The sequence below is a fragment of the Opisthocomus hoazin genome, chromosome 9, assembly GCF_030867145.1.
Source record: "Opisthocomus hoazin isolate bOpiHoa1 chromosome 9, bOpiHoa1.hap1, whole genome shotgun sequence".
NCBI lineage: Eukaryota > Metazoa > Chordata > Aves > Opisthocomiformes > Opisthocomidae > Opisthocomus > Opisthocomus hoazin.
In genome coordinates, this window is record NC_134422.1 from 23,973,414 (window position 1) to 23,998,479 (window position 25,066).

Sequence of the window (25,066 nt, forward strand, 5' to 3'; positions counted from 1 at the left end):
AGCTAACATGAAGAAAGCCAGCATTTTTCCTTCACTCTGCCAAGATTGATCTTCCTCTTCCTGCTGATTTTGAGTGGGGCCTGTCATTATCTTACTCTGTCATTAGAGGCTACATTGGCCTGTGTATGTCAGTCTATTTGGACAGCAACTCTTTTGCTAGCAGTGTTCCCTACATTTATTAAAATCCCCGAAGGTAGTGTTGTGTTCCATTTCTGGTATAAAAGCCCTGAACCTTTTGCGCAGAAACAGAAATAGTGTGATATAACTGTGACTTAATATTTCCAGAGAATGGTCAATTATAGCTATTTAAATAAACACTGGCTGGATTTTCTTAGGAGTGAGAAAGTACAGAAACTGGAAACCTAATTGTCATTTCATTTAGGGACAAAAAACCAAAACTATTCGTTTCTTGCAGAAGCTTTTTTTCTTTTTACTATGCATGTTTTTATTTTCCCAAAGTGAAGTTTATTTCTAATATGGACATAGTCATCTTTTGAATCCCACCATTATTTTGCAATAATATGTCACATACTAGGCAGTAACATCTCATAAAAACAAGCTGTTTTAATCAGTAAATAAACTCTTGGTAACTTGATACTGTTTTCCATGGGCATGAATTTCATACAGGGAGAAGCGAAGAAATCTCCAGCAGACCTTATCTGAGCATGAGATTCAAGCTTTCTAAAATATTTTTTCTATTAAAATTAGGGTCAGTGACCTTTTTCCCATGGTGTACTCACGTGTGATTTAGAACTGGGTTTGTTGGGGTTTTTTCAATCTTAATGAATTCTTCCCCATCTCCATACTTTTTAATTGTAGAATTCTGACTATCAGGTTTACACAGTGCAATCTATCATTTTAAAAGTATATTTTTGGCCTAAATTTTTACTTTGGTGAACAAATGTAGCTTTGCTCATTTTATTAGACTAAATCTGCTTGCAGCAGTGAAGGATTTAACATCTGGTTTCTTTGTGTTTTTCTTTTTTTTTGCTTTGTTTTATCTGTCAGGATGGTAATGACTCCTTAGATTAAAAAAAAGTGTAGGTTCGTATCACAGATACGTTCCATGACAAACTAAACTGAACATTGTTATATTAACACAGTGTGCATATTTTGTCCACTCTGCTTTACAAATAATGTCTTGACTAAATGTTAGTGGTCTTCCTGAAGATGTATTTTTATTTGTTTTCTGTTTACTCTCATAAAATGAAATAAATCTTGAAGTTTCTGTGAATGTGAAGAATCCTACAAGCATGGGAATTGCTGATTATCTTGTAAAGATTTTTTATCATTTAAAACTGAACTGTGCTGTGTTTGATAATTGCCCAGTTCCAAAATACCTGACGAAAAAAATACTGCTTTGCAGCATTGCTAATTATATTTTAGCTTATCTTTAATGAACAAAACTGAGATGTTTCACAGGTGGACAGAATAAAAATCAAAGTAAATATTTCACAAGAAATTGTTTATAATTGTGTACAGGTTCTATAAAATGATTAAATAATATTCTGGTTATTAAGTGTAAACACTTCACACTATGTACACATTATTTGAAGAAAAAATCCATTTTGCACAATTAAGATGGTAGAATTTCATAGATGAAGTATAAATTTTATTGACTTGAATCGTGTAGCCTTTAAAATGTAGTTTAGAGTAGAAACAAAACCATTATCCATCACTGAATCCTCAGCATAGCGCAGTTTTCAGCCTCCCATTACCAGGTTAACATTTCTTACAACTTGGTTCTTTCATTGACTTGTAAGGAATTAGTGTGTTACAGTTGCTGTGGTTGTAGCTTATTAACGTCAAAAATATGTAATTGCAGTTGATGGGCTGCAGTAAATATTATTATTATTTTTAAGCTCTCTTGTGTTTTAAATCTGTATTTGTTTTTCCAGGATGATGATGCTTAATGCTGGACTTTTGTGTGTTGTACTTGCTAGAGCTAAAAATGAACTAGTTCAATTTAAATATGAAGTAGCTAGATTAAAAACTGCCCAATGAGCATAAAATTAAAAAAAAAAAACCAAATTTAGGGGCAGTCTGGACTGGTAGAGGAAGTTGTAGAGCAGGGGATCGCAGCTGCTGTCCGCCGGAGCGGTGGCAACACAGTTGAGCCCTTGCTGGCTCACCTTTCTTTATAACACCCCCTGCTCCTAACTGCCTGCATTTTCTTCACCTCTCTGCCTGAACACAAACCTGGCCTTGGAATAAACTCTCTGTAGCCAGTTTTGGGGTTTTTTTCAGTTTGGAATCGACCAAAAAGAATGTGAGTCTGTCCTTCACAAATAGCTCACCAGTGGCAAAAGTTCAGCGTTTCGAGCTTTGTGAGTTATTAGTCCTAGAAGGATAGCTGCCCACTGTTAAGGGGAAAAAAATGTTTTAGAAGATCAAAACTGTGCACCATTATAATTTGTCTTTCTGTAGGGAAATTTGACTTGGCCTTACAATTATCTGCCTGCCTGCCATACTGCAGAGCTGCAAACCCTGTGTTTAATGGCGTGATGCAGAGCTTCATAGAGCGTAGCCAGGGTTTCCTGTGCCCGGCATAGAATTTCTGGAGAACTGAGGTTTAAAACTTAAGAAATGTCAAAAAAAAAAAATCCCCGATACGTAACTAGTTCAACAGGGTGCTACATTTTCAGTGAGTGAAATTTGCAGTGCCAGAACGGAACATTTATTCTCTTTCAAAATTCATCTCTGGAAATTAGAAGTAAAATCCAATGTTGGTGCCACATTGTAGTTTAAAAATGAGGTTAAAGAAAAGGTGCAACGGCTGGCAGTGGCTTTGGCCCTGCTTTCCTTGGGGCTCTCCGGACATGGGTAGCAGGGTGCACCTCCCACCCAGCCATGCACAGCGTCACCTCAGATCCCCACCGAGGACGCCGGCTGCAGAGGGACGGGGCTCCCCACTGGCCGCCGATGGGTCTCCCGGCAGCCACAGCCAGCACCGGGGCTCGATGCCCTACCCCTGCGGGCTGCGAGCAGGTCCCCAGCCCTAGGGGTGGGCAGCCGGGGCGGGTGGGCACCGAGGGCCCCCAAGGCCCCTTCAGCCCGTGCACAGCCCCCACCCGTCTTCTCGCATGCAGCCCGCTTAGCCTCGTGCCTTGTGGTTGAGCAATACAATCGTCTGGGGCACTGCTGGGCAGGGGTGCACAACTTCTGCATTTCTTGAATTTTTAATCGTCAACCCTTACGCACCTTGCAGTCTTTCACACCTCTCCCCCCCCCCCCCCAATGTTTTGTTTTTCCAGTCTCATTGTCACAAATACAGCTTACCTGTGGTCTATCTGCTGCAATGTGCAGCTCGGTCTTAGAAAGAATGGATTTAGTTAAGGAGACAATCTGTTTCTGGATGCAAAACAAGAAAATGTCTTTACATTTCTGCATATGTTTAGGTGTATTACAATGGCTACCATGGTGACACTTCTGAAACCTTTTTGGTGGGCAATGTGGATAAATCTGGTCAAAAGTTAGTGGAGGTTGCCAGGAAATGTAGAGATGAAGCAATTGCAGCTTGCAGACCAGGGGCTCCCTTCTCTGTAATTGGAAACACAATCAGGTAAGCCTTATATTGACAAGTAAAGGGAGGGCTGGCAAGTGGGACAAAGGTTATTGGTGGTTTGGTATAAAGCTGATGACATGTTTTATGATTCAAAACCATCATTTCAGTCTGATATCAGTATGTGAACTGCCAAGCTATAATGTTGTTCCTTGGGTAACAGAGATTTTTTTTTTTTTAGAGTGTTTTTTTTTTTTTTTAGACACTAGGGTCAGCAAAGATAACTGTAGAAAGAGACAAAGATATTCAGAAAGTAGATTTAAATTAACAAATTTGTGGTGGGTTTTTGTTTATTTTTTATTTGTGTGTGAAACTACACCACATCTGTCAAAAGAAGTATGAAGGTTAGAAACCATTGTTTTCATTGTATAGCGATAACAAATCTTACAAAGGAATTAGTCAACATAAATAAGTCTCTTTGTTTAAAAAGTACAAAAATATTTAACTCAAGAGCTTCTGATCTTACAAAGAGCACTGCATGCTAACATCACAGGGAAAAAAGAGCTCACATTCAGAGATTTTTCCCTATTTTGCATCTCTTCTAGCCTTCACATAAATGCAGTCATGGCTCTTCTGCTGGCGGTTTTGAATAAAAATACGGCTTAGTTTTTTGAAGGTACCTACGGATTATTTTAAAATGTTTGCCAAAAAAAATAGACGAATATCGTATACATTTCATTAAGCAGTACTCCTCTGGGCTATTAATGGTCCCAACGTGCTATTGAATACATTCTGATTACTTAAAAGCTGCAAGGCTTAGTCACCTTGAAAGGATGCTGCTTTTTTTTCTTTGTAAGTCTTCAAATACTTTAAGGAAAAAAGAGAACAGCAAAATATCAGTTAGATGTATTTATAGCTTTAAAAATATTGTAACAGAGTCTGAATCAAACTTTAGTAAAACCTCTTTGGGTTATATCTGAGAAGCTTTTATTGAAGACTTTGTATAAAATTGTGTTTTTGACAGTTTTAAATTATAGGCTAACTAGCCTGGAGAAAAAGGATAGTGTCTTTCTGTTCTTTCATAGGAAATGTTGAATCAGACCCCTACTGGGAAAAGAAATTTAATGCATATCTCACTATCTTACTGTCCATGAATATAATAGAAGTGAATTCAAAATGTAGTTTTATTTTTGCAAATGGGATGAGTCGATAGATGCACCTCATATTTTTGAACACCTAGGGTTCAACAAATTTACTGGTGGTGCTCTTGCATTTTAACAAAATTTATTCTTGAGTAGAAGGGGGCACAGAACACTGGATTCTTATTCAAGCATTCTATCGAGCTCTGCATTCATGGCTGTGTCTAAAGGGCATGTCAGCCTTTGATTCTCTCTGAGAGGTAATTATCCTTTTCCTGTCACGGAACAACAAATGATAGCTAACTACAGAGGCACATTTGCAGTAGTCACATTCATCAACTGCAGAAAAAAAATTCAATTTAATTGTGCAACACAGCTGCACATAGGCTTTTTGAGCATTTCTGTTGTTCTCCCTGTCTTGCTATTCCTCCCTCCAGATCTATTTTTTAAACTTTTTTTCTGGTTATTTTTTCCCCCCTTTTTGTCTCTTCTTCCATTTTTACTCTCTGTACTTTCTTGTTAAAGTAATTTTCCTTTGTGGCTCTCATTCTTTTTCCCCATTGAAGGCTATGAATGTAGAAAATTATCACAATTACTCATATAATTGAGCCTCTTTGTAGCAAGTGCAACTCCAGTAGCCTTTCTCCATCATGAAAATGGTTTCATTATAGGGTTTTTCATATTCTCTGACACCATCTACACAGAGGAACAGGCGTGCAGATGAGATGTACTAGGAACAGGGTAGATCAGTAAGGTCACAGTAGGAATAATTAGCTCTGCTATGGAAAGAGCATCTAGGCCTTTTACTGCTACATAAATGTACTGTCCGTGGCTTTTAGTCACAAAAAAACTTACTAACAAATGGAGCTCCCGCCTACTACTTTGAAAAAAAGATTTGTATCAACACTACAATTTTCCATCATTAAGACTAATAACACAGAGCCTAGTATACATCAAGGGGAATAAAAAGAAAAATCTCACATTCAAGTGGCGGCTGGGTGCTGACCTTTGTTCCCTTTTTTTGTGTTCAACTTAACTCTTTACAAAAAAGAGCCACACGCCACACCAACATGCAGGTGAACTCCAGCTAGTGCTAGCAAAGCATGGCATTCAGTTGGAAAATCTGATAAATCTCCATGCAGGATAATGCATTTCATTACAGATTCACTACATTAATTCTAGCTGTATTAAAAAAAAAAAAAAAAAAAGAAGAAGAAGAAAAAGAACAGAATTGAATGTGACATTGGATTTTTGCTGTGTTCATACGGAGGTCAGTTTGCTTGCGAAGTGTAAATATATAGTCAGCGCCCCCTTTGAAAAGCAGATTAATCAAAGCTAGTAGCTGTTCAAAACTACATATGAAATAGCCGGTCATTAACTTTATTTCTCAAGATTTTATTGCGTCGTCAATTTAAATGTGCTGATTTGTTTTGAACTACTTTAACACTGCCTCTGCTGAAAGATTGCCTTGGTTTGGTGAAGCTGTGTGTTTCTGGTTATTTGACATGCGACATTTGCACGCACACAGACGTATAATACATACGTACAGCAAAATCTTCAGTTTCAGGAGAGTTAGATATCATAAATACTTGAGAACAAGCACCTACGAGGTGAAAACAGTTAGGCCCATCAGAATGGAAATGCGTCTGGGTTTCTTTCATCACCATTTCTATAAAGGTGCTCAACTGATACGCAGAATGTATCTTAGGCACAAATAATCAGAATATTTCCTTTCTACAATAGGTTTGGAAATAATTATATTGCAGAGGTAAGTCTGCATTCAGTATTCTAACATAGTCTTTGTTATGGAAGCTCAATAGCTGGCACTGGGTATTTCATGGACAGTAGTTCCTTCTCCTGTCAGCTACGAGTTGCAGATAAAAGATTGCATGAATTTGTGAATCACTTAGCTTAGAAAAATTTGAATCTTTGCTAACCTATTCTTACTGAAGGTGGTGGCAAAAGTGTCGGTCAGCTCCCGTGGAAACAGAATTGGGCCCTGTGTTCCATTTTCTTCTACCATTTCTGACACTTCTCTTTCAGACAGAAACAAATCTAGTTTGAAATCTACTTTTTAGACAGTGAGTTTAGGGACATGAAAGTGTTATGAGTGTAGAGAGCTAAAAAATGTAAATGTGATATTGTTAAATAAACCAATTTCCAACTCCTAGGAAAAAATAATAGTGATGAAAGTGTTAATAAATGGTTTAAAATGTTTAACTCATAAGTATATGTTTTGATATTAATTTAGAACAATATAAAGCAGATTTAAAAAAAAAAACTGTTTCTATCAGATTATGCACATTTAAACAATAAGTGGCTCAGGCAAAATAAGTCATTTTAATGTCATCTGTGATAGATTTTCCTTGACAGCTACTGTAAATTACAATTACACTGCTTCTCTCTGCACTTGAAAGTAAGCATTGCAATAAATTATCTTTTATTTCAATCCATCACGTCTGCTTTCAGAAACAGAGAACCTCAAATAAAAGTTCAGCGCTATTGTAAGAAAAATACAGTAATTTGTGTTCCAGTTTGAAACTAAAATGTACCTTTCTTTCAAAAAACAATTGTTGGCTTTCAAAAATATTACTAATTATACCTCAACATCTATTGTCATTATAGGGAATCCCTGAACTTGTGCATTCCCTCAGTCTAGGAATACTATTTAAGAGAAAATACTTAATATTTTACCAGTAGAATTTTGTAATTTCTCAAATTAGCTAATATGGTACTATTCAATATAGATATTTTTATCATGGGCAAATCTAGTTTAGGCTGGTGCTGTTTTCAAGAATTAAAAAAAAAAATGCACCATTCAGTGGTCATTTTGCTAGCAATGTCTCTGAGAAAAACGTGATTACTTCTAATTTAAAAAAAAATTTGAAAAAAAACAACAACAGAAAAGAAATATGCATTCATATGGATCCCTAAGTAAGAAAACAATTACCATGTCTGTTACTGCTTTCAGTGTTTCCCAAGCGTGTTCACTGCCCAGAAGCGTAAGACAGGTTTGTTTAGCAACTTCAGCTGTTTATGTCATGCTGCTCTGCACAACCGCTGTTGACAAAGTTTCATCCCTGGAGAGAGAGGCTGGCACTGCGGGGAAGTGTTCCCAGCTGGGCATCAGTTCAGCGGGATGTTCCGCCTGGGCAGCGAAGCAGTCTGTGCCATCTTGTCTTCCCTTGTGCCACCAAGAGCCTGGAGAGGCACGTGGTATTAATGCTGAAAATGGGAGTTGTTTCACTTTATTTCTGCGGTGACGGCTTAGAATGCTGGACCAGACCTGCCTTGAGGAAAAAGTGACAAAATTTGGTAAAAAGAAAATAAAATTCAGGATTTGGGGTGGTTTGTTTTCCCAAAAAAGCCCCAGGACTTCCGGTCCTAAGACTGAACGGATGGTTTTTCCTCTGGAGCTGGGATGCCTGTTACCAGTCCCATCTACTCTCCTAGAGGCTGTCTGCACAGGACCAGCCCCCTGAGGAAATTCTTTCGACCTGCTTTTCAGCTTCTTAGCAGGAGGGATTTATCCCATTCACCCAAGAGCTTCTTTCAGGGGAGGCTCCGGAGACTGGGGAGAGCTTTGCAGAGAGTCAGTCCTGCCTGTTGCTGCTTGGTGGCATTTTCCCTGTTGGGCTGCTGGCAGGATGACAGTGCGTGTCTCCACACTTGCCCTTCCTGTCGGAGAATCAGCTGTTGTCTGGCAAAATGGGAAGAGGATGGCCAGGAGGGAACTGACGCCCAGCTCTCCTGTCTCTGCCCGCTCTCAGGAGTATGGTACCACCATGCAAGAGGCTCTGCCTATGGGTTTCGATGGACAGCCTGGCACCTCAGTGATGTTCCTTTACCATCTGGGCGACTGTCGGGCCGTCCTGATGCCAGACACTTTGCCTGGCTTTGCCATCAGCAAAAGAGGAGCAGCACTGCAGGTACTCTTGACTCCACAGCCACTGGGCTGGAACACATGGCAGCAAAACATAAAATCAAGTACTGGGCTCATTAAATGATTATGCTTTTAATCCTGCCCAATTCACCTCTGCCCAAGCATGCGACATGACTCAAAGAGTAAAATGTGTGATGATAAATATTGTCAATGGACATTTTTAACATTTATTATTCTGAAGATCCTTCTGTTTTTTCTTTCTTGATGCTGTCAGTGTGGTGCGGCTCTGCTGCCCCAGCCGTTGCTCCGGAATTGATTCGGCTTGGGGGAGCCCCGCGGCCGAGGGGAGCTGGCAGGCTGGCACATCCACCCAGCGCCACAGCTCTCCTTTCCCACAGCAGATGCCAGGCAGCCCAGCGCAGCCCTGCCGACTCCTGCCTCCTGCCTTCACTGCTTCCCCGCTTGCAATCAGGACTCCCCCAGCTGCCTGATGTCTGCAAGGAGCAGTGCGTGGAGCTGGGACTGCAGGCTTGTGAGGTTGCCTTCCAGGGAGGGCTGGGAAGAAAAGCCACCGCTGACAGATCCTGGGCTGGGCAATGAGGCAGCGAGAACAGAACGTTAAGCTGTTGTCAGCGGCAAATGGCAAACTTGGGCAAAAATGCTCCACTCCGTGGCATCCCAATTTTTTAACCAGGTTCCACAGCCTGGGAGTCCTGGAGGCCGGAGAGGCTGACCCAGATCAACAGTTCATTTCACTCTTCTCAGAGATGTTTCAAAGTCCTCCCTGCCAGCATTTACAGCCAACGTGTACATGTACATTTGCAGGATTACCCGTGCAAGTTGTAGCTGGGGTTAGTAGCTTTGGTTTTTATGAAAGCTGGGTGTTTTACTATTAAAACTCCGCAAGGATGTGAGGGCTGACTTGGTTTTTTGAAATACTCCAAAGCAAAGCTAGTAGTTGTGGAATGAAATTCCCCATAAGACGCTTCTGAAGCATGTGCAAAAACTAAAACCAGGTTGAACGTGGATGAGTTTCATACCTGCAGCTCATTTTCTCCACAGATTTTCTCCATGTCACTTCAGGTTCATTGGCCACATTATATTTTATATAAAGAATACCCAAGCTCTGTGTGTAGACATTACTAAGTGGTTAGGAGGGGGGGCATGGGCATCTGTCAGTGCAGATGTCAAAGCCCTGTGAGCTCCAAGATCCTCTATTTTGATCACAGAGAGTAACCACTGAGGCACAGATGCCAGCAGAGCTGTTTTCAAGCTGTTTGGCAAGAGAGTGGCAGAACGTGCCGTTGAAATGCACAAGAACCCCTCCTTTCACTGCGTGAGGACAGGACACTCCGCTAGCACTGCCTTCGGTGTGCCCCGGCGCTCGTGTGCCCGGTGCCCAGCGCGCAGCTGCTGTGGCTGCGGCTGCTGCCACCCCCCTCAGCACCAGCCGAGTGCCGGGGCGAGAGCTTCCCCTGCCCGTGGGACGGTATGCAGCCGTGCGGCTCGAAGAATGGCTTGCTGTCTGGCTACAGAAGGTGGATTTTTTGGAGGGGAAAAGTCCTATAATAATACAAAACATCTCAAAAAATCTCTTTCAGTGGGCAGGGATACCATGTAAGGACAATAGACATCAGCAAAGCTGAATAGTCGATGGGATTGTTCATGCTTTTGCAAAAAGACTTGGAGAAGAAGGTGAAAGAAGAGCTTATCGCATGGTGCGTGGGTGGCTTCCCCCATCTCTCTTCAGAAAATCACTTTGGGAGTCATTATCTGCATTGCTCTGCGCTTGGTCACCGGAGATCTTCCGTTTCCTTTTGTGTACGTTTCTGAGTAATCTGGCTTTCTGACTCCTCGCCATTCCCTGTGCTTCTTCCTCGGCCTTCAGCATCATCTTAGCCAGTGGGCCGAGTCTCTGACCCAGACATGGGTGACATGGTAGAAAGGCAGGGAGGAAGTCTTTTCCATCTCTAGTAGGACTTTCCGCTGCACAAACCTTCATGATTTTTTTCTACATAAATGATGTATAAGGTAAAAGCCTGGACTTTGAACACAAGCAAGTGAAGCCAAACTTCTAGCCTTATCAGTAGCCCTCTTTGCCAGTGCTTAGGAGCTTGAGGGCAGTTAAACATGAAATTTCCATTCTTCTGCGGAGTTAGTGAAAGAAATGTGATCAGTCTTTGTATCAGGGTGATGGGTAGGTGAAAGCTGATATACAGATCCTGTTAAAAACGTGCTCTTAAGGTCTGAACATTGCAGCATTGTTAACAGTTGACCCAACTCTCCTCTCCTTGCCATTTTGCTGTGGTGGAGCATCGTGTCCCTCAATTGCAGTGTCATTAAATTCTGGGACGGTGGCCCACGGGCACTGAAGCCAGCACTGCAGGGTCTGTGGAGCCTGGTGTGCAAAGGGATTACTGCCTATGGCAACCCGAGGCTGCTTCACTCCTGAGTAAGAGCCTCCCCATGGGGTTTAACATGCTTTAACTTCTGTGACAGCTTACACCTTTATTGGAGTTTCTTAACTTTTCTGCTTTTCCACCTACAGTCAAACTCTGCGAAGGCATTTGTTAGGGTGTAAATATAGGCAAACCTGAAGTTTTTCAGCACCTACCTTGATTTAAAGCAAACAAATGAAGCTTTTAATGTTGTAGGCGGAATCTTTTCAGGCTAAGTGCTTTCCTGTCTTGCTTCTGTTTGCTTTTAGAAGCAGTGTGGGGATGATGTGCTAGGACAGGGATAGCTTCCTTGTCACCTCCAGTCCGCCTCCAGGTCCCTCCAAATTTCCACACATTCCTGTTTCGGATGTGGGCAGCCCTCCTGGCTGGGCTGCCTCAGGTCACCCCCTCCACCACTGCTTCCACCATTGCCTGAGCAAGGGCAGAGCCTGAGCGTGAAGCCTGCAGACATGGGGTGGCCCAGCAGACAGGGGACACCCCACACATCTCCAGATTCTCCGGTTTTTAGGAATCAGGATAGGACTTTGCTTTCTTGATGTGGGTAAGGATCGGTGCCGGGGTGTGTTCCTGCAGGCAGCTCTTGGAGATGCTCCCCGTGAGGCAGGCCGCGAAGGACAGGAGAGATCTCCCAGGCAGAACTGAAGTGCCATAATTGTTATGATTTGCTATGGTGGTAATGGGATCGTTAGAAATACGTTTTTAATTAGCATGAACGGGTTTGCTGGAGCTGCAGTGCATTTTGGTGCTGAATGTTTGCAGCATTCCGAAAGGGAAGAGGGCAGGGCGCCTAGCGCTCTCCGTTGGCTGCAGGACCCCCTTCTCCTGCAGAAGACCCGGTGCAGGCAGTGGGTACGCGGCCCAGCACGGGCTCTGCACCTGGGGAGGACTCGGCAAAGGCTGTGGTTTGGTGGTGCGCCAGGGCCTCGCCTGCGCGACTTGGCTGCCATTTAGCCGTCCCACATTAAAATGAGTTCCCGGCGTGCTCATGGAAGAGGTTACCCTCCACCAGCTGGGGAGATGACACTCTGCTGTCTTGCTTAGGCAGCAGGGCTGGCACGGGAGCTACCATCCCCTACTGGCAGGTGTGTTAACTCTGAAACCTAACAATGGCTCACCAGTAGCTCCTATGGCTGCTGTCTTCTGGAGTGGGTGCAAAAGTGGTGACCCAGCGCTGGGACAGGGGTGAGAGCTTGTGGGATCCAGGTGATGATGCTGCCCCTGGCAGTACCGATGCGGTGGCCGGGGTCCGGGGCCGGCTGGCAGAGGTGGTGGTCAGGACGTGCTCCCTCACGATGTCCTCTTTGCCCCCGCAGCTCGGTGGCGTGGCGGGGCGGCTTGCGGGTCTGCCCCTTCTTCGTCGGCCACGGCATCGGGTCGTACTTCCACGGGCACCCCGAGGTGTGGCACCACGGTAAGCGGCCCCCGGGGGGAGGGGGGGGGCTAAAACGGGCAGAGCCCCCCCGCACCCACCCGCGCTGCCGGTGCCGGCGGTGGTGCCCGGGGGGGCTTTCCGCTCTGCGAAGCCGGCGGGCAGCGCTGGCCCCGCTTCCTGAGAGCCGCGCGGGTGTTTTTCAAGAAGAATCGCTCATTTAACGGAATCGTCGGGGCAGCTGGGCCCCGCGTCCCCCCGTCGCCCCCGCGTCCCGACTGCGCCGGCAAAGTTTGTCACGGAGCGAAGAAAAACCGCCGCGGAAACGTGAAAGGCCCTGGAGCCGACCGGGACGGAGCCGCCGTCGGGGCGGTCCCTCCGCGGCTGGGGCGGGATGGCCTTCGGCGGGGGCTGCGGGGTGCGCGGGACCTGCGAACCCCAAAAGGGCTGCGGACCAAGCGCTGGCTGCGTTTAGTGGGGGAAAAAAAAAAAAAAAAAAAAAAGAAAAAAGGAAAAAAAAAATCCCCGACAGCCATAACCGCGTTTTTATTTTCTTTTGTAGCCAATGACAGCGATGTGTTAATGGAGGAGGGAATGGCGTTCACAATAGGTGGGTAACTCTCTGCTGCGGTTCTCTGCGAACCAGCGCGCCCGCCGCAGCCGCTCCGTCCCCTTGCAGTGTTGGGGTACGGGGGTGCCCGCGCAGGTGGGGGGGTCCCGGCGACGCTGTCACCCCTGAGGATGCAGACTAAAACGCCGTCTAAAAAAAACATGCACGAAGGAACCAGTCGGGCGGAACAGCTTCCGAACGAGAAGATTTAGGAAAGGGAACTTTTGTCACCAGCCTCGTGAAATGCCCGATTTGACGCGTGTCGTTGGCAAGGCGGGGCCGGAGCCGGCGGGCCCGGGCTGCGGAGGCTGAGGAGGGCGCGGCGGTGTCCCCGGAGCCGTGGCTTGCCGGCGGGCAGCCCGCTGGCTCTCGGTGCCGCTCGCCGCCTGGCAGGGCCGCCGCTGGGACTGGGGGACCCGGTAACCGGTAACCGGTGAGCGGCGGGGCCGGCGGCATGCCAATCAGTGGGGGAACGCGGGGGACAGCCCTCCGTCTCGCTGCGCGGCTAAATGGCGCGACAATTAGAGGGAAATAAGAAAATTGTTGTTTTGCTGATTTAATGAACATTTTAAGCCTGTTTAAAAAAAAAATTCAAAAATATTTAAAACTCTCCGCCGTTCGTAAGTGTGGTTGGTGCTTTGGTTGTTATCCGCGGGGTCTTAATTAAAGCGTGATTAAAATGCCCCGCTTTTACAAAAGGGGAATGGGCAGCTTCCTACCTTCCGATTTCGTCTTCCTCTTTCGTTCGCGTCGCCGGGGAGTGCCGGCCCCGGGGGGACGGGTCCGGGGGCGGGGGGGGCTCCCTGCGGGACACCCCCACCCCCCCCGCTCCCTTCGCGGCCCGCGCGGGAGCGCGACCAACTTTAGAAAACGTTTTGTTTTTCTTGTTGCAGAGCCAATAATAATGGAAGGATCCCCCGAGTTTAAGATTCTGAAGGATAAATGGACTGCAATTTCTGTAGACAATAAAAGGTGCCTGATTTTATTTTTCGATCTTTCCTAAGCTGCGGAACTGACCACTGACAGCCGGGGGGGGGAAACAAAACAAAACAACCCACGGGTGAGTTTTACAGGCGTGTTGGACGCGTTTGCCCCCTAATAACCAGCTGCTAAACGTGCATTTCAGATCAGCACAGTTTGAACATACCATTGTGATTACCTCAGAGGGAGCAGAAATCCTCTCTAAACTGGTGGAAGAAGCCTAAGGATGGAGCGAGGAGTGGAGGGACTCCGTGCTTCTGGGACTTCCAGTTTCACTCGGGACAGAGAGGAGGTTTCTGTAATTTCTGTGGGGAATGGGTGCTGCGTAAAGTCGCTACAGGGGACAGAAAAAGCAGCTTGAGGGGTCGGCTCTGGCCATAGTCCTTTCTGTGTGTTACCTGGTGAGTATTCAATAAAAGTCCCTTGGCTTGTTTGTGACCCTGGAAGCAGCCATGCACAGCCTGCAAGTGCGAAGGGTTTGGGTTATTTGGGGTGAGGGGCAGAGAGCGGGTCGCTGCTCTTCCCAGTCCTGCGTGGGACAAACACGTATCGGATGGCACGGTCTGGGTGCAGCTGAGACGACAGAGGTACAGAGCATTTTCCCTTTATAGCTGAGCTATGGAGTCAATTTATCTCCGGTGCCATTATCACAGTGCTGTTTCCCGGGCTGTAACTTCTAGGATGGAAAAAAGTTTCCCGAGGGTGGCAGGCGGAGGCAGCAGCCTCTTACCTCAGCGGCAGTCCCCCCCCTCCCCGCCTCGGCTAATTCTCTGAACAGCACAAAAAGTGATTAAAAATGAGATGCGAAGCGTGCTTCTCTGCAGATCAATAATTGCCCCGCTTGAGGAATTAGTCGGTTTGGGGTAATCACTGCTCTGCGATGCCCGCGTTAGCCAAGGGAGACGCACTCCGCGGTTCAAGCGTTTACCAGAAACGGAGGATGAGCCCGGCTCCTGCCCGGCGTTTGGAGCTGGCGGCCCTCAGCAGCTCCGCGCCCGCCCCGGGCCTGTCCCGGGCCTGTCGGGCGGGGGGGGGGCTCGGTCCGCCGGGAGCCGGGTGCTGACCGCCCCGTCGGGCCGGGCTGGTCTGGCCTGCCTGCTTGGAGGCCGCCGGCGCAGGACGCGGTCCGAGGCGATGCGGGGTGGCCTGGGAGGTGAGCGGCGTCCAGGAGGGCCCCGGACCCGCGGCGGCAGCGGTGCGGTCCCGCTACGAGAACCTGCCCTTGACTGCGGGCTGATGCGGCCCGGCGTCGGCTCCCTCGCCGGTTGGGGCGGGGGTAACCCGCTTTCAAACAGCTTTGCTGCTTGTGTTCACTCCTGTACAGCCAGCTGTCAGCTCGAATAGTTTCTAACAGCGTCTTTTCAAAAAGCGGGGCCCCTCCACCCCCCCTTCCCGCCCCAGAACACGGCTGGCACCGCGGGGCAGCTCGTCCGCCCCCGCGAGAGGAGCTCGGGTGGCCTCAAAACCTGCGAATACAAACGGCGCGGCCAGCAAGTTTACAGACACGCGGGGGTTACACGGCGCAGTGCAGCCGCGGGAGGCCGGGGACACCCAGCACTGCCCGCCGGGAATATATGCATATATATATATATGTATATTTTGTTCGCTAACACCGCGCTGCCCCGGCGGAGGGGCGCGGGGGGGTCCCGGGGATTTCGGCCGGCCCGGGAGCCCCTGGACGGCACCGCGGGCGCGGAGAACGGCTCCCCCGCCTCCCGCTCCGCGGGGTCTCGGCGGGGCTGCGGTCGGTCCCGGGGCCGTACGGCCGGGGGCAAGGCGGTCCCGGAGGGGGAAACGCAGTCCCGAGATGGCTGCAGACCCAGCGGTCCCCTCCTCGGAGGAATTAGTGATTAAAAGCGGTAGAGCCACTAGTGAAAAAAAAAATAAACAAATACCCGGAGCAGAGGGGGGCTCGGCGCCGTCAGCGTCCCCCGTTCAGGAGCCGGCTGCCTCACGGACCGGCGGAGCCCGAACACCGAGCGGCTAACGCCAATATTAGTAATAGTAATAATGGTAATAATAATACCAACGACAGTACCGCCGAGGACGCCGGCGCCGCGATTTGTTTTGAACGTTCGCTGTTCTCAGCGTTCTCCCCTTCGCCAAAATGTGCTGAGATGAGACGGGCGCGGGGCCGCGGTAACCGCTCGCCCTCGACAGCCTGGGGGTACCCGGGAAAAGTTCAGCCCGGGCCAGGTCGGATCCCCGGCTGCTTAACGCCGGGAGGCTGCGTGTTGCTATTAGTGTTAAATATATGGCTAATTATGCGTATGAAAATTAAACATCAGTGTTATGCTAATGGGGCCGCCTTCAGCTGTGGATCAGAGCACTTGAGACTAGCATTTAATCAAATGAATCAGTAACTAATACAGCTGCACGTGTGAACTTTCGCGAGATCGTTTTCCTGCTACAACCGCACTGCCGAATTATGAAAGAAATAATTGTCAACACTTTCTAATTATCCAACAAAGTGATGTGGGATTCAGCGGGGGCTTGCTGGGGGGTCTCCCAAGTCCCACCTCGCTCCCCGCTCACGCACGCGGAAGTTCTCCCGTCGAGCTCGGACGCGCCGTTTGGCCTGTTCGGTGCGGGTTTTCGTGTCGTCGTGTTCGGGTTTTGGATGCTTTTTACCCTCGCCAGGACAATAACGGCGACACGTGGGCGGCGGGACCCGCGGGCCGGAGCGGAGCGGCCCCGCGCCCGCGGAGGGTGCCCGGCCCCGGGGCCGGCCCGCTTTCGCGGGTTCCGCCGCCGTCTGCCGCAGTGGGGCGCGGAGCGGGGCTCCCCGCAGCCCGCCGGGCCAGCTGCGCGGCGAGGGGCGGGGGAGGAGGGCGGCGGAGGGGCGCTGCCCGCTGCCCCCTGCCCGGCCCCGGCCCAGAGCGGGGAGCCCCGGCGGCCGCTGGGCCGGGGCCGGGCGGGGAGCGGGGGGCCCAGGCGGGGAGCGGGAAGCCTCGGCGGCCTCCGGGCGGGGTCCGGGGCCGGGTGCGGGGTCCGGGAGCGGTGCCGTCGGGGCGTGCGGCCGGCGGTCGGGGACGCGCGGCGCCGCCAGCCCGGCTTCTCCGCGCTCACCGGGATCCGGGCGAGCCCCGAGCGGCTCGGACCAATCCAAAGCGATTATGCAAGACGGAGGACCAATCAGCTCCGCCAGCTCATGAATATTCATAGGCTTGGCTGAGTCAAAGCTTTTAGGCGAGTTTGTGTAGATCTACAGCATCATGCTTAGACTTTTCAAAGAGACAAACTCCATTTTCTTATGAATGGAAAGTGAAAAGCCCTGTTCCGCTTAAATTGGGTTCTTTCCTGTCCTGAGAAACACAACAGACCCCAAAAAGGCACGCTGAAGAGAGAGCACACACACAGACCAAGCGACGAGAAATGACCATGACCACCATGCCAGAGAGTCTAAATAGCCCCGTCTCGGGGAAGGCTGTCTTTATGGAGTTTGGGCCGCCCAGCCAGCAAATGTCTCCTTCTCCCATGTCCCACGGACACTATTCCATGCACTGTTTACACTCCGCGGGCCACTCGCAGCCCGACAGCTCGTACAGCACAGCTTCGTCCTTCTCCCGACCGCTGGGCTACCCCTATGTGAACTCGGTCAGCAGCCACTCCAGCAACCCCTACATCAGTTCAGTGCAGTCCTACCCCAACAGCTCCAGCCTGACTCAGACCCGGTTAGAGGAGACAGGTAGGTGCACTCGGCTTTGGGGAGGGGGGGGCGAGGGGGGGGAGGGAAGGCAGGGAGGGAGGGAGGGTGCTTGTATCAAAAAAAAAAAAATCTGTCGGGGGGGGTGGTGGAAATTAAATTAAATTACAAAATATTAGTCAGGAGAGGCTGAGGATCACAGGGGAGCAGCACACAGAGCACACAATGCCCGGCTGGAAAAGAAATCAACCCAGATGTGCACGTATTAGTCTTCGTAATTATTTATTGCGTAACGCTATAAACAATGTATGCAATTAAGGGTAATTAAACCTAAACTGCAGCCTGTAAAAATAGCAAACTTTCTCTGGGAAGAAGCCTGGGCTGCCATAATCGCCCGGAGCCTTTGTTAGCGTTACTCCAGCTTCACTTTTCTTCCTCCTCATTATTGTTATTGTTGGTGTTGCTGCTGTTGTTGTTACCATCACTGCTGCTATCGCTGTTACTGCCATTATTGCTGTTGCTGCTATTATTATTATTATTATTATTATTTATTCTGCACCGTTTGTGGTTTGTAGGGGCCGAATCGGAGAAAAGCACTGTGGTAGAAGGAGGGGAAGTTCGCTTTAACGGGAAAGGGAAAAAAATCCGCAAACCGAGGACTATTTATTCCAGTTTGCAGCTGCAGGCTTTGAACAGGAGGTTCCAGCAAACTCAGTACCTGGCTCTCCCCGAAAGAGCCGAGCTCGCAGCGTCTCTGGGACTCACCCAGACCCAGGTACAGCTCCGAACGAGCCGGCTCCTCTCCCGGCTCCTCTCCCTCCCCCCCAGCGCCGGCGTGGGAGACCCCCAGTGACGGGACGGGCTTGGGGGGGGGGTGTCCTTACCGGGTGGTTTGGCACCACAAAATGGCAACGGGCACAGCAGCCACGGGGGGAATAAGGCGGGGGGGGGGGGGGGGGGGGGGGGTGAGAAGCTGGCCGGGGGGCCGCCGGGCGCGGGCTGCTGGACGGCACCGAGGGATGCTGAGCCCCGTTTCCGTTCGCAGGTGAAGATCTGGTTTCAGAACAAACGCTCCAAATTCAAGAAGCTGATGAAGCAAGGAGGGGCGGCCCTGGAGAGCAGCGCCTTGACTAACGGCAGGGCTCTCTCGGGCAGCTCGCCACCGGTGCCGCCGGTGTGGAATGCCACCTCCGCCTCCGGTAAGGCCTCCTCGGGGACCCCGGGCGCCTACATCCCCAGCTACACGTCGTGGTATCCTTCGGCTCACCAGGAAGCTATGCAGCAGCCGCAGCTGATGTGAGGAGAAAGCCGTTTTTTCCCCTACCGCAAGCACTATCGGTCGCGGAAAAGAATTAAAATTGTGACGAGGAGAGGAAAAAAAAGATATTAAGCAAAATAAAAGGAAAGGGGAAAAAAGGAAAATAAAAAAAGGAGAGGAAAAAAAACAAAAAGCCCACAAAAGAAGCCCAATCAAAGAAACAAACCCAAGCGGACGGGGGGTCCCTGCCCAGCGAGCCGTGAGGCGGCGGCGGGGGCGCGCACAGATGCGGTGCGGGCGGCTCCCGGCACTGCCAGCTGACGGGGCGGCCCCGGGCCCCGCGCAGCAGCCTGCGAGCAGGGCTCTGCCGGACAATCGGATAAAGATGTTGGAAGGGGGGGGAGGGGGAGGGAAGCCCTCTCCTCTGCCCTGTCTGTCTGTCTGTGTCTGTTGAAATGTAGGTCGTTTATTTACTACCCCGATCTGGCGGTCTCTCCGATCGCGAGGGGGGAAGGCAGCCGTGCAACCGCCGGAGCTCCTTTCCCTCGACGCTGTCTGTACCTTTCACTCCTCATCTGTACATTTTTCTGTCGTTGTTAGCAGGGGAAGACAGGGGTTTTATTTATTGACTGAAATTGCCATGACGAGAGTGCCAGAGAGCAGCGGACAGCCCGGCTCGCCGGGCGCGCCTCTCGGGCTCTCCGTTCACCGCAAACAGACCCGCACGCAGTCCGTCCCCCCGCCCCCAGTAAATCACCACGGGAGAAGGACGCGATTTTTAACTTCTACGCCAACTTTTATCCTTCGCCGACGCGGAGAGGTTTTTTTTGTCCGAAGGAGTTTGCGTTTCTCGCGTATCGAACAGAAGGAAATGGACGCGCCTTGACCGGCGCCCTGAAGAGGAGCGGCAGCGGCTGCCGAGCGCTTCTGCGGGGAGAAGCACGGCGCGGGGGGACGGGACGAGAGCCCCGAGGGCGGCGGGGGGGGGGGGTGTGCGGGACCCGGCGGGCGGGCGCAGCGGAACGCCGGCCCAGGGCCGAAACGCACAAACCGACGTGCAGGAGCTACTCGCTGTACATATTTTATTCTTTATTCTCCTTATTATTATTGTTCCGTAAACATGTTGCACAAAATTAGCCCTTTTTTAATTATTATTATAATTATTATTATAATTATGATTTCCGTTCTGTTTCGTGTGGCTGTAAAACATGATGCTTTGTGTACTGAGATCTTGACATTTTACTCGTGAAACTCGGAAGATGTGACGAACTGAGCTCGGCCGTGTTTAGTGTTCTTTATGTCAAAGTTTAGTTTTATATTGAGAATGTTAACTTATTACTTTGTATCGGGGGGAGGAAGGAAAGGAAAACAAAAACGAAGACGAAACAAACCCACGCAAATCTTTGTACATAAGTTATAAAGTTTCTTTGAGACAGTAAAATTATCGTTTGGAAAAAGAGCCGCGCGTGCTCCCTGCCTTGCAGCGCGGCCGGGAACGGGGCCCGGGCCGGGCTCGGCGCTCCGCGGCGGGGCCGCAACAGGGAGGGCGAGGCGGGGGCAGGGCCGGGCTCGGGGTCCCCGCTCGGGCCGCGGAAGCCCCCGCAGAGGGCGGCGGGGGACCGGGAGCGGGGCGCGTGCGGGCCGGGCCGGCCCCGTCCCCCGCCCCGACGGCCGGGCCGGCTCCCGCGGCCGCGCACCCCCGGGGCGGAGGGGCCGGGCCCGCTCCCGGGGCGGCCCAGCGCCGGGCACGGCCCGCGGCCGCCGGCGGGGGGGACGGCGGGGGGGGCGCGAGGCTGCGCGGGGCTGCGCGGGGCAGCGGATCCGCCCGGGCGCGCAGACGGCGGGGCGGCGGCGCGGGTGCTGGGTCCGGCCCGGTGAAGGCCTCCCAGCCTGGCGTTTGCCGCGGTGCCACCGCCCCGGCCCGGAACCCCGAGCGGAGCGGGAGCGGCCGGAGAGCAGCAGCCCCTGGCCGGGCAGGGACGGGGCGGGCAGGCAGCTCGGAGCGCTTTGGAGGTGCCTCGGCTTCTCCTAATTCATTAACGTCTTGCTAACGGTTCAAATAGAGAAATTATTAGTTTTCTCTCGGCGAGGCGGTCTTGAGTTAGAGTCTATTATAATCGTACGTTTGAAAATGTTAATCTCAATACAGGCCTAATTAATTCTGCCTTGGTGCTGACAAGTAGTTCATCAAATATCTGATTCGAAGATTCTCATAATGAGTATATTAATTAAACTATGAATAATCCAAAGGTGCTTATATTGAAACAATACCTCATTACAATGATTAAGTCCTGATTTCGAATATTATACCTTTAACAATTGTCACCCCGCAAACACAACCTTATGGATGAGCCTGTAAATGGCAAAACGTAATTTTGGGATATATTTTTTTTTGTCCTTGTTGGGGGGAACAACAAAAAAAAAAGCGCCCCTCATTTTCAAACACTTCTGAAATAGGTTACACACAGCTTAATGATGATCAAAATGACTCTTTTCTGCAAAAAAAGACCCCAAAGTGCGCGTACAGCTGCAAACCCAAGAGGGTCAGCATCATTTCACTGTATTCTCTTCTTGATTACAAGCCGAGCCCATCAAACACAACATAATTACAGTAATTTCAGGTTTATTTATTCTAATGCAGTTTCCCCATCTCTCTGGTAATTATGAGCAATTTTTTCGCCCAGGGAATCTTTTTGCATTAACAAAAGAGATAACGCACTGAAAGCCAAATTTGCTGTGCATTGAGAAAAGCGAAAGAAAAAAAAAAAAAACTAAAATAGGTGCGAGCTGCCATCTCCGCAATTCTCCGATATTGGAGCTCTGCAAATTGCTTGCAGGTGTATGGAGCAGAGCTGTCAATAGGAAGGGGCTTCCAAATTAGCAAATGCACAATGTTGAAGTAATGAAGACAGACTTAGCAAAATTGCCAAACAACAGATACCTCTTTAATATCTTCCACCCAAAAAGAAAAAAAGGGGGGGGGGGCCGAAATAAAGATCCCTTTGGAGTGTCCCTGCGAACCCCCTTGAATGGCTGGGGATGCTGTACATGTGTCAATCTAATTGCAGAGCACAGAGCGGCCCCTGAAACTAGAGGGGAAAAGTAATAATAAAAAAATCAAATACCATGCGCTCGGAATTCGCTGTCTGCGTTTGGCAGAGGGGGGTGAGCGGTCCCCGCCGCCGCCCGCTCGGCTCTCCCGGCCGCCGGCCCCGCTCCCGCCGCCGCCGCTCTCATGCCCGTGAAAAAGTGCCCCGTCCCCCCTCGCACCGCTGTCCGTCACCCCCGGCCGGCTCCCGGCCGGGCACCGGGCAGCAGCGGGAACCGACCAACGCGCCCCGCGCCGAGCCGGCAGCCCCCGGCCCCCGGGGGACCCCCGGCGCCCCGCTCCCAGCTCCGCCGCTCGGCCCGGCCCGGCGCCCCGCTCCCCCCCTGCCCGGGCTGTGCGGGGGGCCGGGGGCCCCGCGGGGCCGCCCGCCCCGGGGCACCCGTCCGCGCCGCGCCCCGCGCACTCACCTGCCCCGCGGGACGGGACACCGCGCCGCCAGCCCGCGCCCGCCGCCTCTGTCCCCGCGGATCCGCACCGGCCCGCAGCACCGGGCGCGGGGCTCTGCCGCCGAAGTTGCGGGAGCGAGGGAGCGGGAGAGGGAGAGGAAGGGTCGTCGAGAGAGAAGGAGAGGAAAGGGGGGGGGAACAACAAAAAATTAAAAAAAAAAAAAGAAGAGGGCGAACATAGTAATAATAATAATAATAATAATAATAATAATAATATCCGGAGAGTGAAAACGTGGCTGGAGGTCCCCCCGAGCTGCACATCCCTCCGAGCGCGGCAGCCTTTAGCAGCCCTGCTCTCGCAGAATATGACTGAAATTTTCTGCTATATAGCCTCTGTCTTTATAGCTGATGAAAAAAATTGCAGATTATTAGCATAAATGTTTACTCTTCATTACGCTGATGACATTGTGCACTCGAGATCTTGGTAATCTTTGGGAAAATTATGAGTAATTTTTAAAAATTTTAAAGCAGCGGCAGTTACCATGCAATTCAGGCTAATTCTGCGTAGGCTCCGAACGGATATAATTATCGAGGAGTCAAGATGTTATGCTAAAAACTATGCATTGATATTCCCATTTATTATGTACATACAACTTTGACAATGTTGATGCTTGAAATAGCAGGAAATTGTCTTGCGCAAAAATTACAGTCCATATTAGGACATGTGAAATTGCGAAGAATTATATAGTAATTGCAGGCTTTCAGATGGGAGAGCCAGAATGCTCAAACTAGTGCAAATGTGGATAAAATTACAGATCAGAGCAAAAATTAGGGAAAAAAGGGGTCTGGGATTTTTCAAGTTGGCGATAGGATTCCGGAAGTGCCTGATGCCGCCGGGCTGCTGCCGCGCTGGGGGAGATGCTGCTGCCTCGCAGCTCCCTCGGCCGCGGCCGCTCTCACGCCGCGGCTCCTGCTTTTCCTTGCCACCGGGCCAAACGGGCAAATCGCCCACCCGCCGCCCCGGCCCGCCCCGCCCGACCCCCGGGGGGCAGAGGGTGCCCCTGGCCCGGGGGGCTGCCCCCGCGCACCGGGCTGCCCGCGGGGCCCTCGCTCACCCCGGGCCCCCCCCGCTCCCCCGGGGCCGGCCCCGCTCAGCCACCCGCGGCCCGCCCCGACGTGGGGGGGCCCCGTCGGCTCTGGGACGCGGGGCGGAATCGCCTCCCACCCCCGGGGCCCAAACCCTTCCCGGCAGCCCTCGCCCCTCGGCCGCCCCGCTCCCCGCGCCCGAGCCTGTGCGGGGACCCGCGGTTCGCAGCGGCGCCCGCCCCGTCCCGCCGGGCGGGAGCAGAGCACCAGAGAGCAGACGGCAAGCGCGACGGGCGCCCACGCGTCTGCGGGGCGTGCGGGGCCGCGGCGCGCCCGTGCATCCGCGAGCCGCATCCCGACCCCCCGCCGACGGCGGTAGCGGTGCGGGGCCTCGGAGCGCTCCGGGAGCTGCGGGGACGCGGCAGGGGCGAAGCGTGAACACCCCCCACGCACGCACCGGGTGCGGGCAGCCCAGGCAGGCGGCAGATACATACTGATAAATAATAAAAGAATAAATAACTAAACAGGAGAAGGAAGGGGCGGGGGGCAGAGGGGCGGCCCGCGGTCTCTCCCGTACCGGGGAGGGGGTGCTCCGCTCCCGGACCGCCGGCAAAGCCTCCCCCGCCGGGCAGGGTCCTCCCCCGGCGACCCCCACGCCGCTGCCCGCATCCTGCCCGACCCCGCCGCAGCGGGCCGGGGTCGCTGGGCGAGGAGGGAGGAGGGGAGGGGACGGGGGTGTTTGGGGCGGGGGAGCTTTATTTAACAGCGAGAAGCGCCTGGAGGAACATCGGGGCTAGGGGCTGCTGTCCCCGCCCCGGCCGTGCCCCGCGCCCACGGGGTCCGCTGGCATCCCGGGCGAGCGGCTGAGCAGCCCTCGGGGGTCTCTGCCGGTTCGCGCCGCCGGGCAGCTGCCGCGTCCCCTTTGTCTCTCCCGCTCCCTCCTCTCGCCCCCTTTGCAGCCGCCGTTCCCGTGCTCCAACGCCCCCCTCCCTTCCTCACTCCTCCTCCTCCCCTCCGCCGCCCGCTGCCCTCGCCCCGAGCTCTCCCCCAGCTGTAGGGAGCAATCCGCCCTCCGGGCCCCCCCGCGCCTTCCCCGGCCCTTCCCCCCTCGCGCTCCTCATGTCACGGCCTGTCGGGATAGGGGCTGCGCATTCCCTGCCCCGGGCCCTCTGCCCCGAGCTCTCCCAGGCTGGCGGGACCCTCGGGGCGACGAGGGGCAGAGACACACCCCCCCCCCTTTTCACTTCTTCCAGCCGCCGAGACCTCCAGGGATGCAGCCGGAGGGGCGCGGGGGCACGTCCCGAGGGGGCGGCCCGGAGCGGTGCAGCCTAGAAGGGGATTCAGCTAGGGAGGGGTGCAGGGAGGGGTGCGGAGCCTCCCGGAGGGGTCCAGCCCTCGAGGGCTCCATCCCAGGGGGGCTGGGCGATGCGGGGGGAAGGCTGGAGTGCTCCATCGCAGAGGGCACGTCCCGAGGGGTCCACCGACGGGGGGGGAGGGCCGTGCCCGGACACGGCCCTGCCCCAAACCCCTCCGGCCCGCCTGGCAGGCGGCAGCAGCCAGTCCCGGACGAAATGTCGCTGGCGCCAGCAGGCTGGGGGGGCCAGGGGGGGCTCCGGGCTGCGGCAGGCAGCGCTGAGT

At 51.8% G+C, this 25,066-nt stretch overlaps 2 protein-coding genes across 9 annotated transcripts in view; both read left to right on the forward strand.

Moving 5' to 3' along the window:
- METAP1D (methionyl aminopeptidase type 1D, mitochondrial) overlaps positions 1-14,895 on the forward strand; it is a 50,836-nt gene extending 35,941 nt beyond the window's left edge. For 3 of the 8 annotated variants that reach the window (XM_075431126.1, XM_075431125.1, XM_075431128.1), the window contains 5 exons: positions 3,399-3,562; positions 12,297-12,394; positions 12,915-12,962; positions 13,856-13,934; positions 14,089-14,890. In XM_075431126.1, the coding sequence (XP_075287241.1) occupies positions 3,399-3,562; positions 12,297-12,394; positions 12,915-12,962; positions 13,856-13,934; positions 14,089-14,167 (468 nt within the window). In that variant the 3' untranslated portion in view covers positions 14,168-14,890. The other 5 variants (XM_075431129.1, XM_075431132.1, XM_075431131.1 and 2 more) reach the window with 3 other exon arrangements.
- A 2,231-nt stretch (positions 14,896-17,126) lies between these two features.
- Positions 17,127-20,294, forward strand: DLX1 (distal-less homeobox 1). The gene is made up of 3 exons (XM_075430994.1): positions 17,127-17,631; positions 18,165-18,364; positions 18,635-20,294. Exons 1-3 carry the CDS (start codon positions 17,319-17,321, stop codon positions 18,887-18,889), a joined length of 768 nt encoding a protein of 255 aa, XP_075287109.1. The 5' UTR covers positions 17,127-17,318; the 3' UTR covers positions 18,890-20,294.
- Positions 20,295-25,066: the final 4,772 nt, after the last annotated feature.

Bases quoted from the DNA above. Each gene is read 5' to 3' on its own strand.
- DLX1 (XM_075430994.1), top strand. From the start codon at position 17,319: ATGACCATGACCACCATGCCAGAGAGTCTAAATAGCCCCGTCTCGGGG. The intron at 17,632-18,164 runs GTAGGTGCACTC...TGTGGTTTGTAG, and splicing joins GACCCGGTTAGAGGAGACAG to GGGCCGAATCGGAGAAAAGC. The intron at 18,365-18,634 runs GTACAGCTCCGA...TTCCGTTCGCAG, and splicing joins TGGGACTCACCCAGACCCAG to GTGAAGATCTGGTTTCAGAA.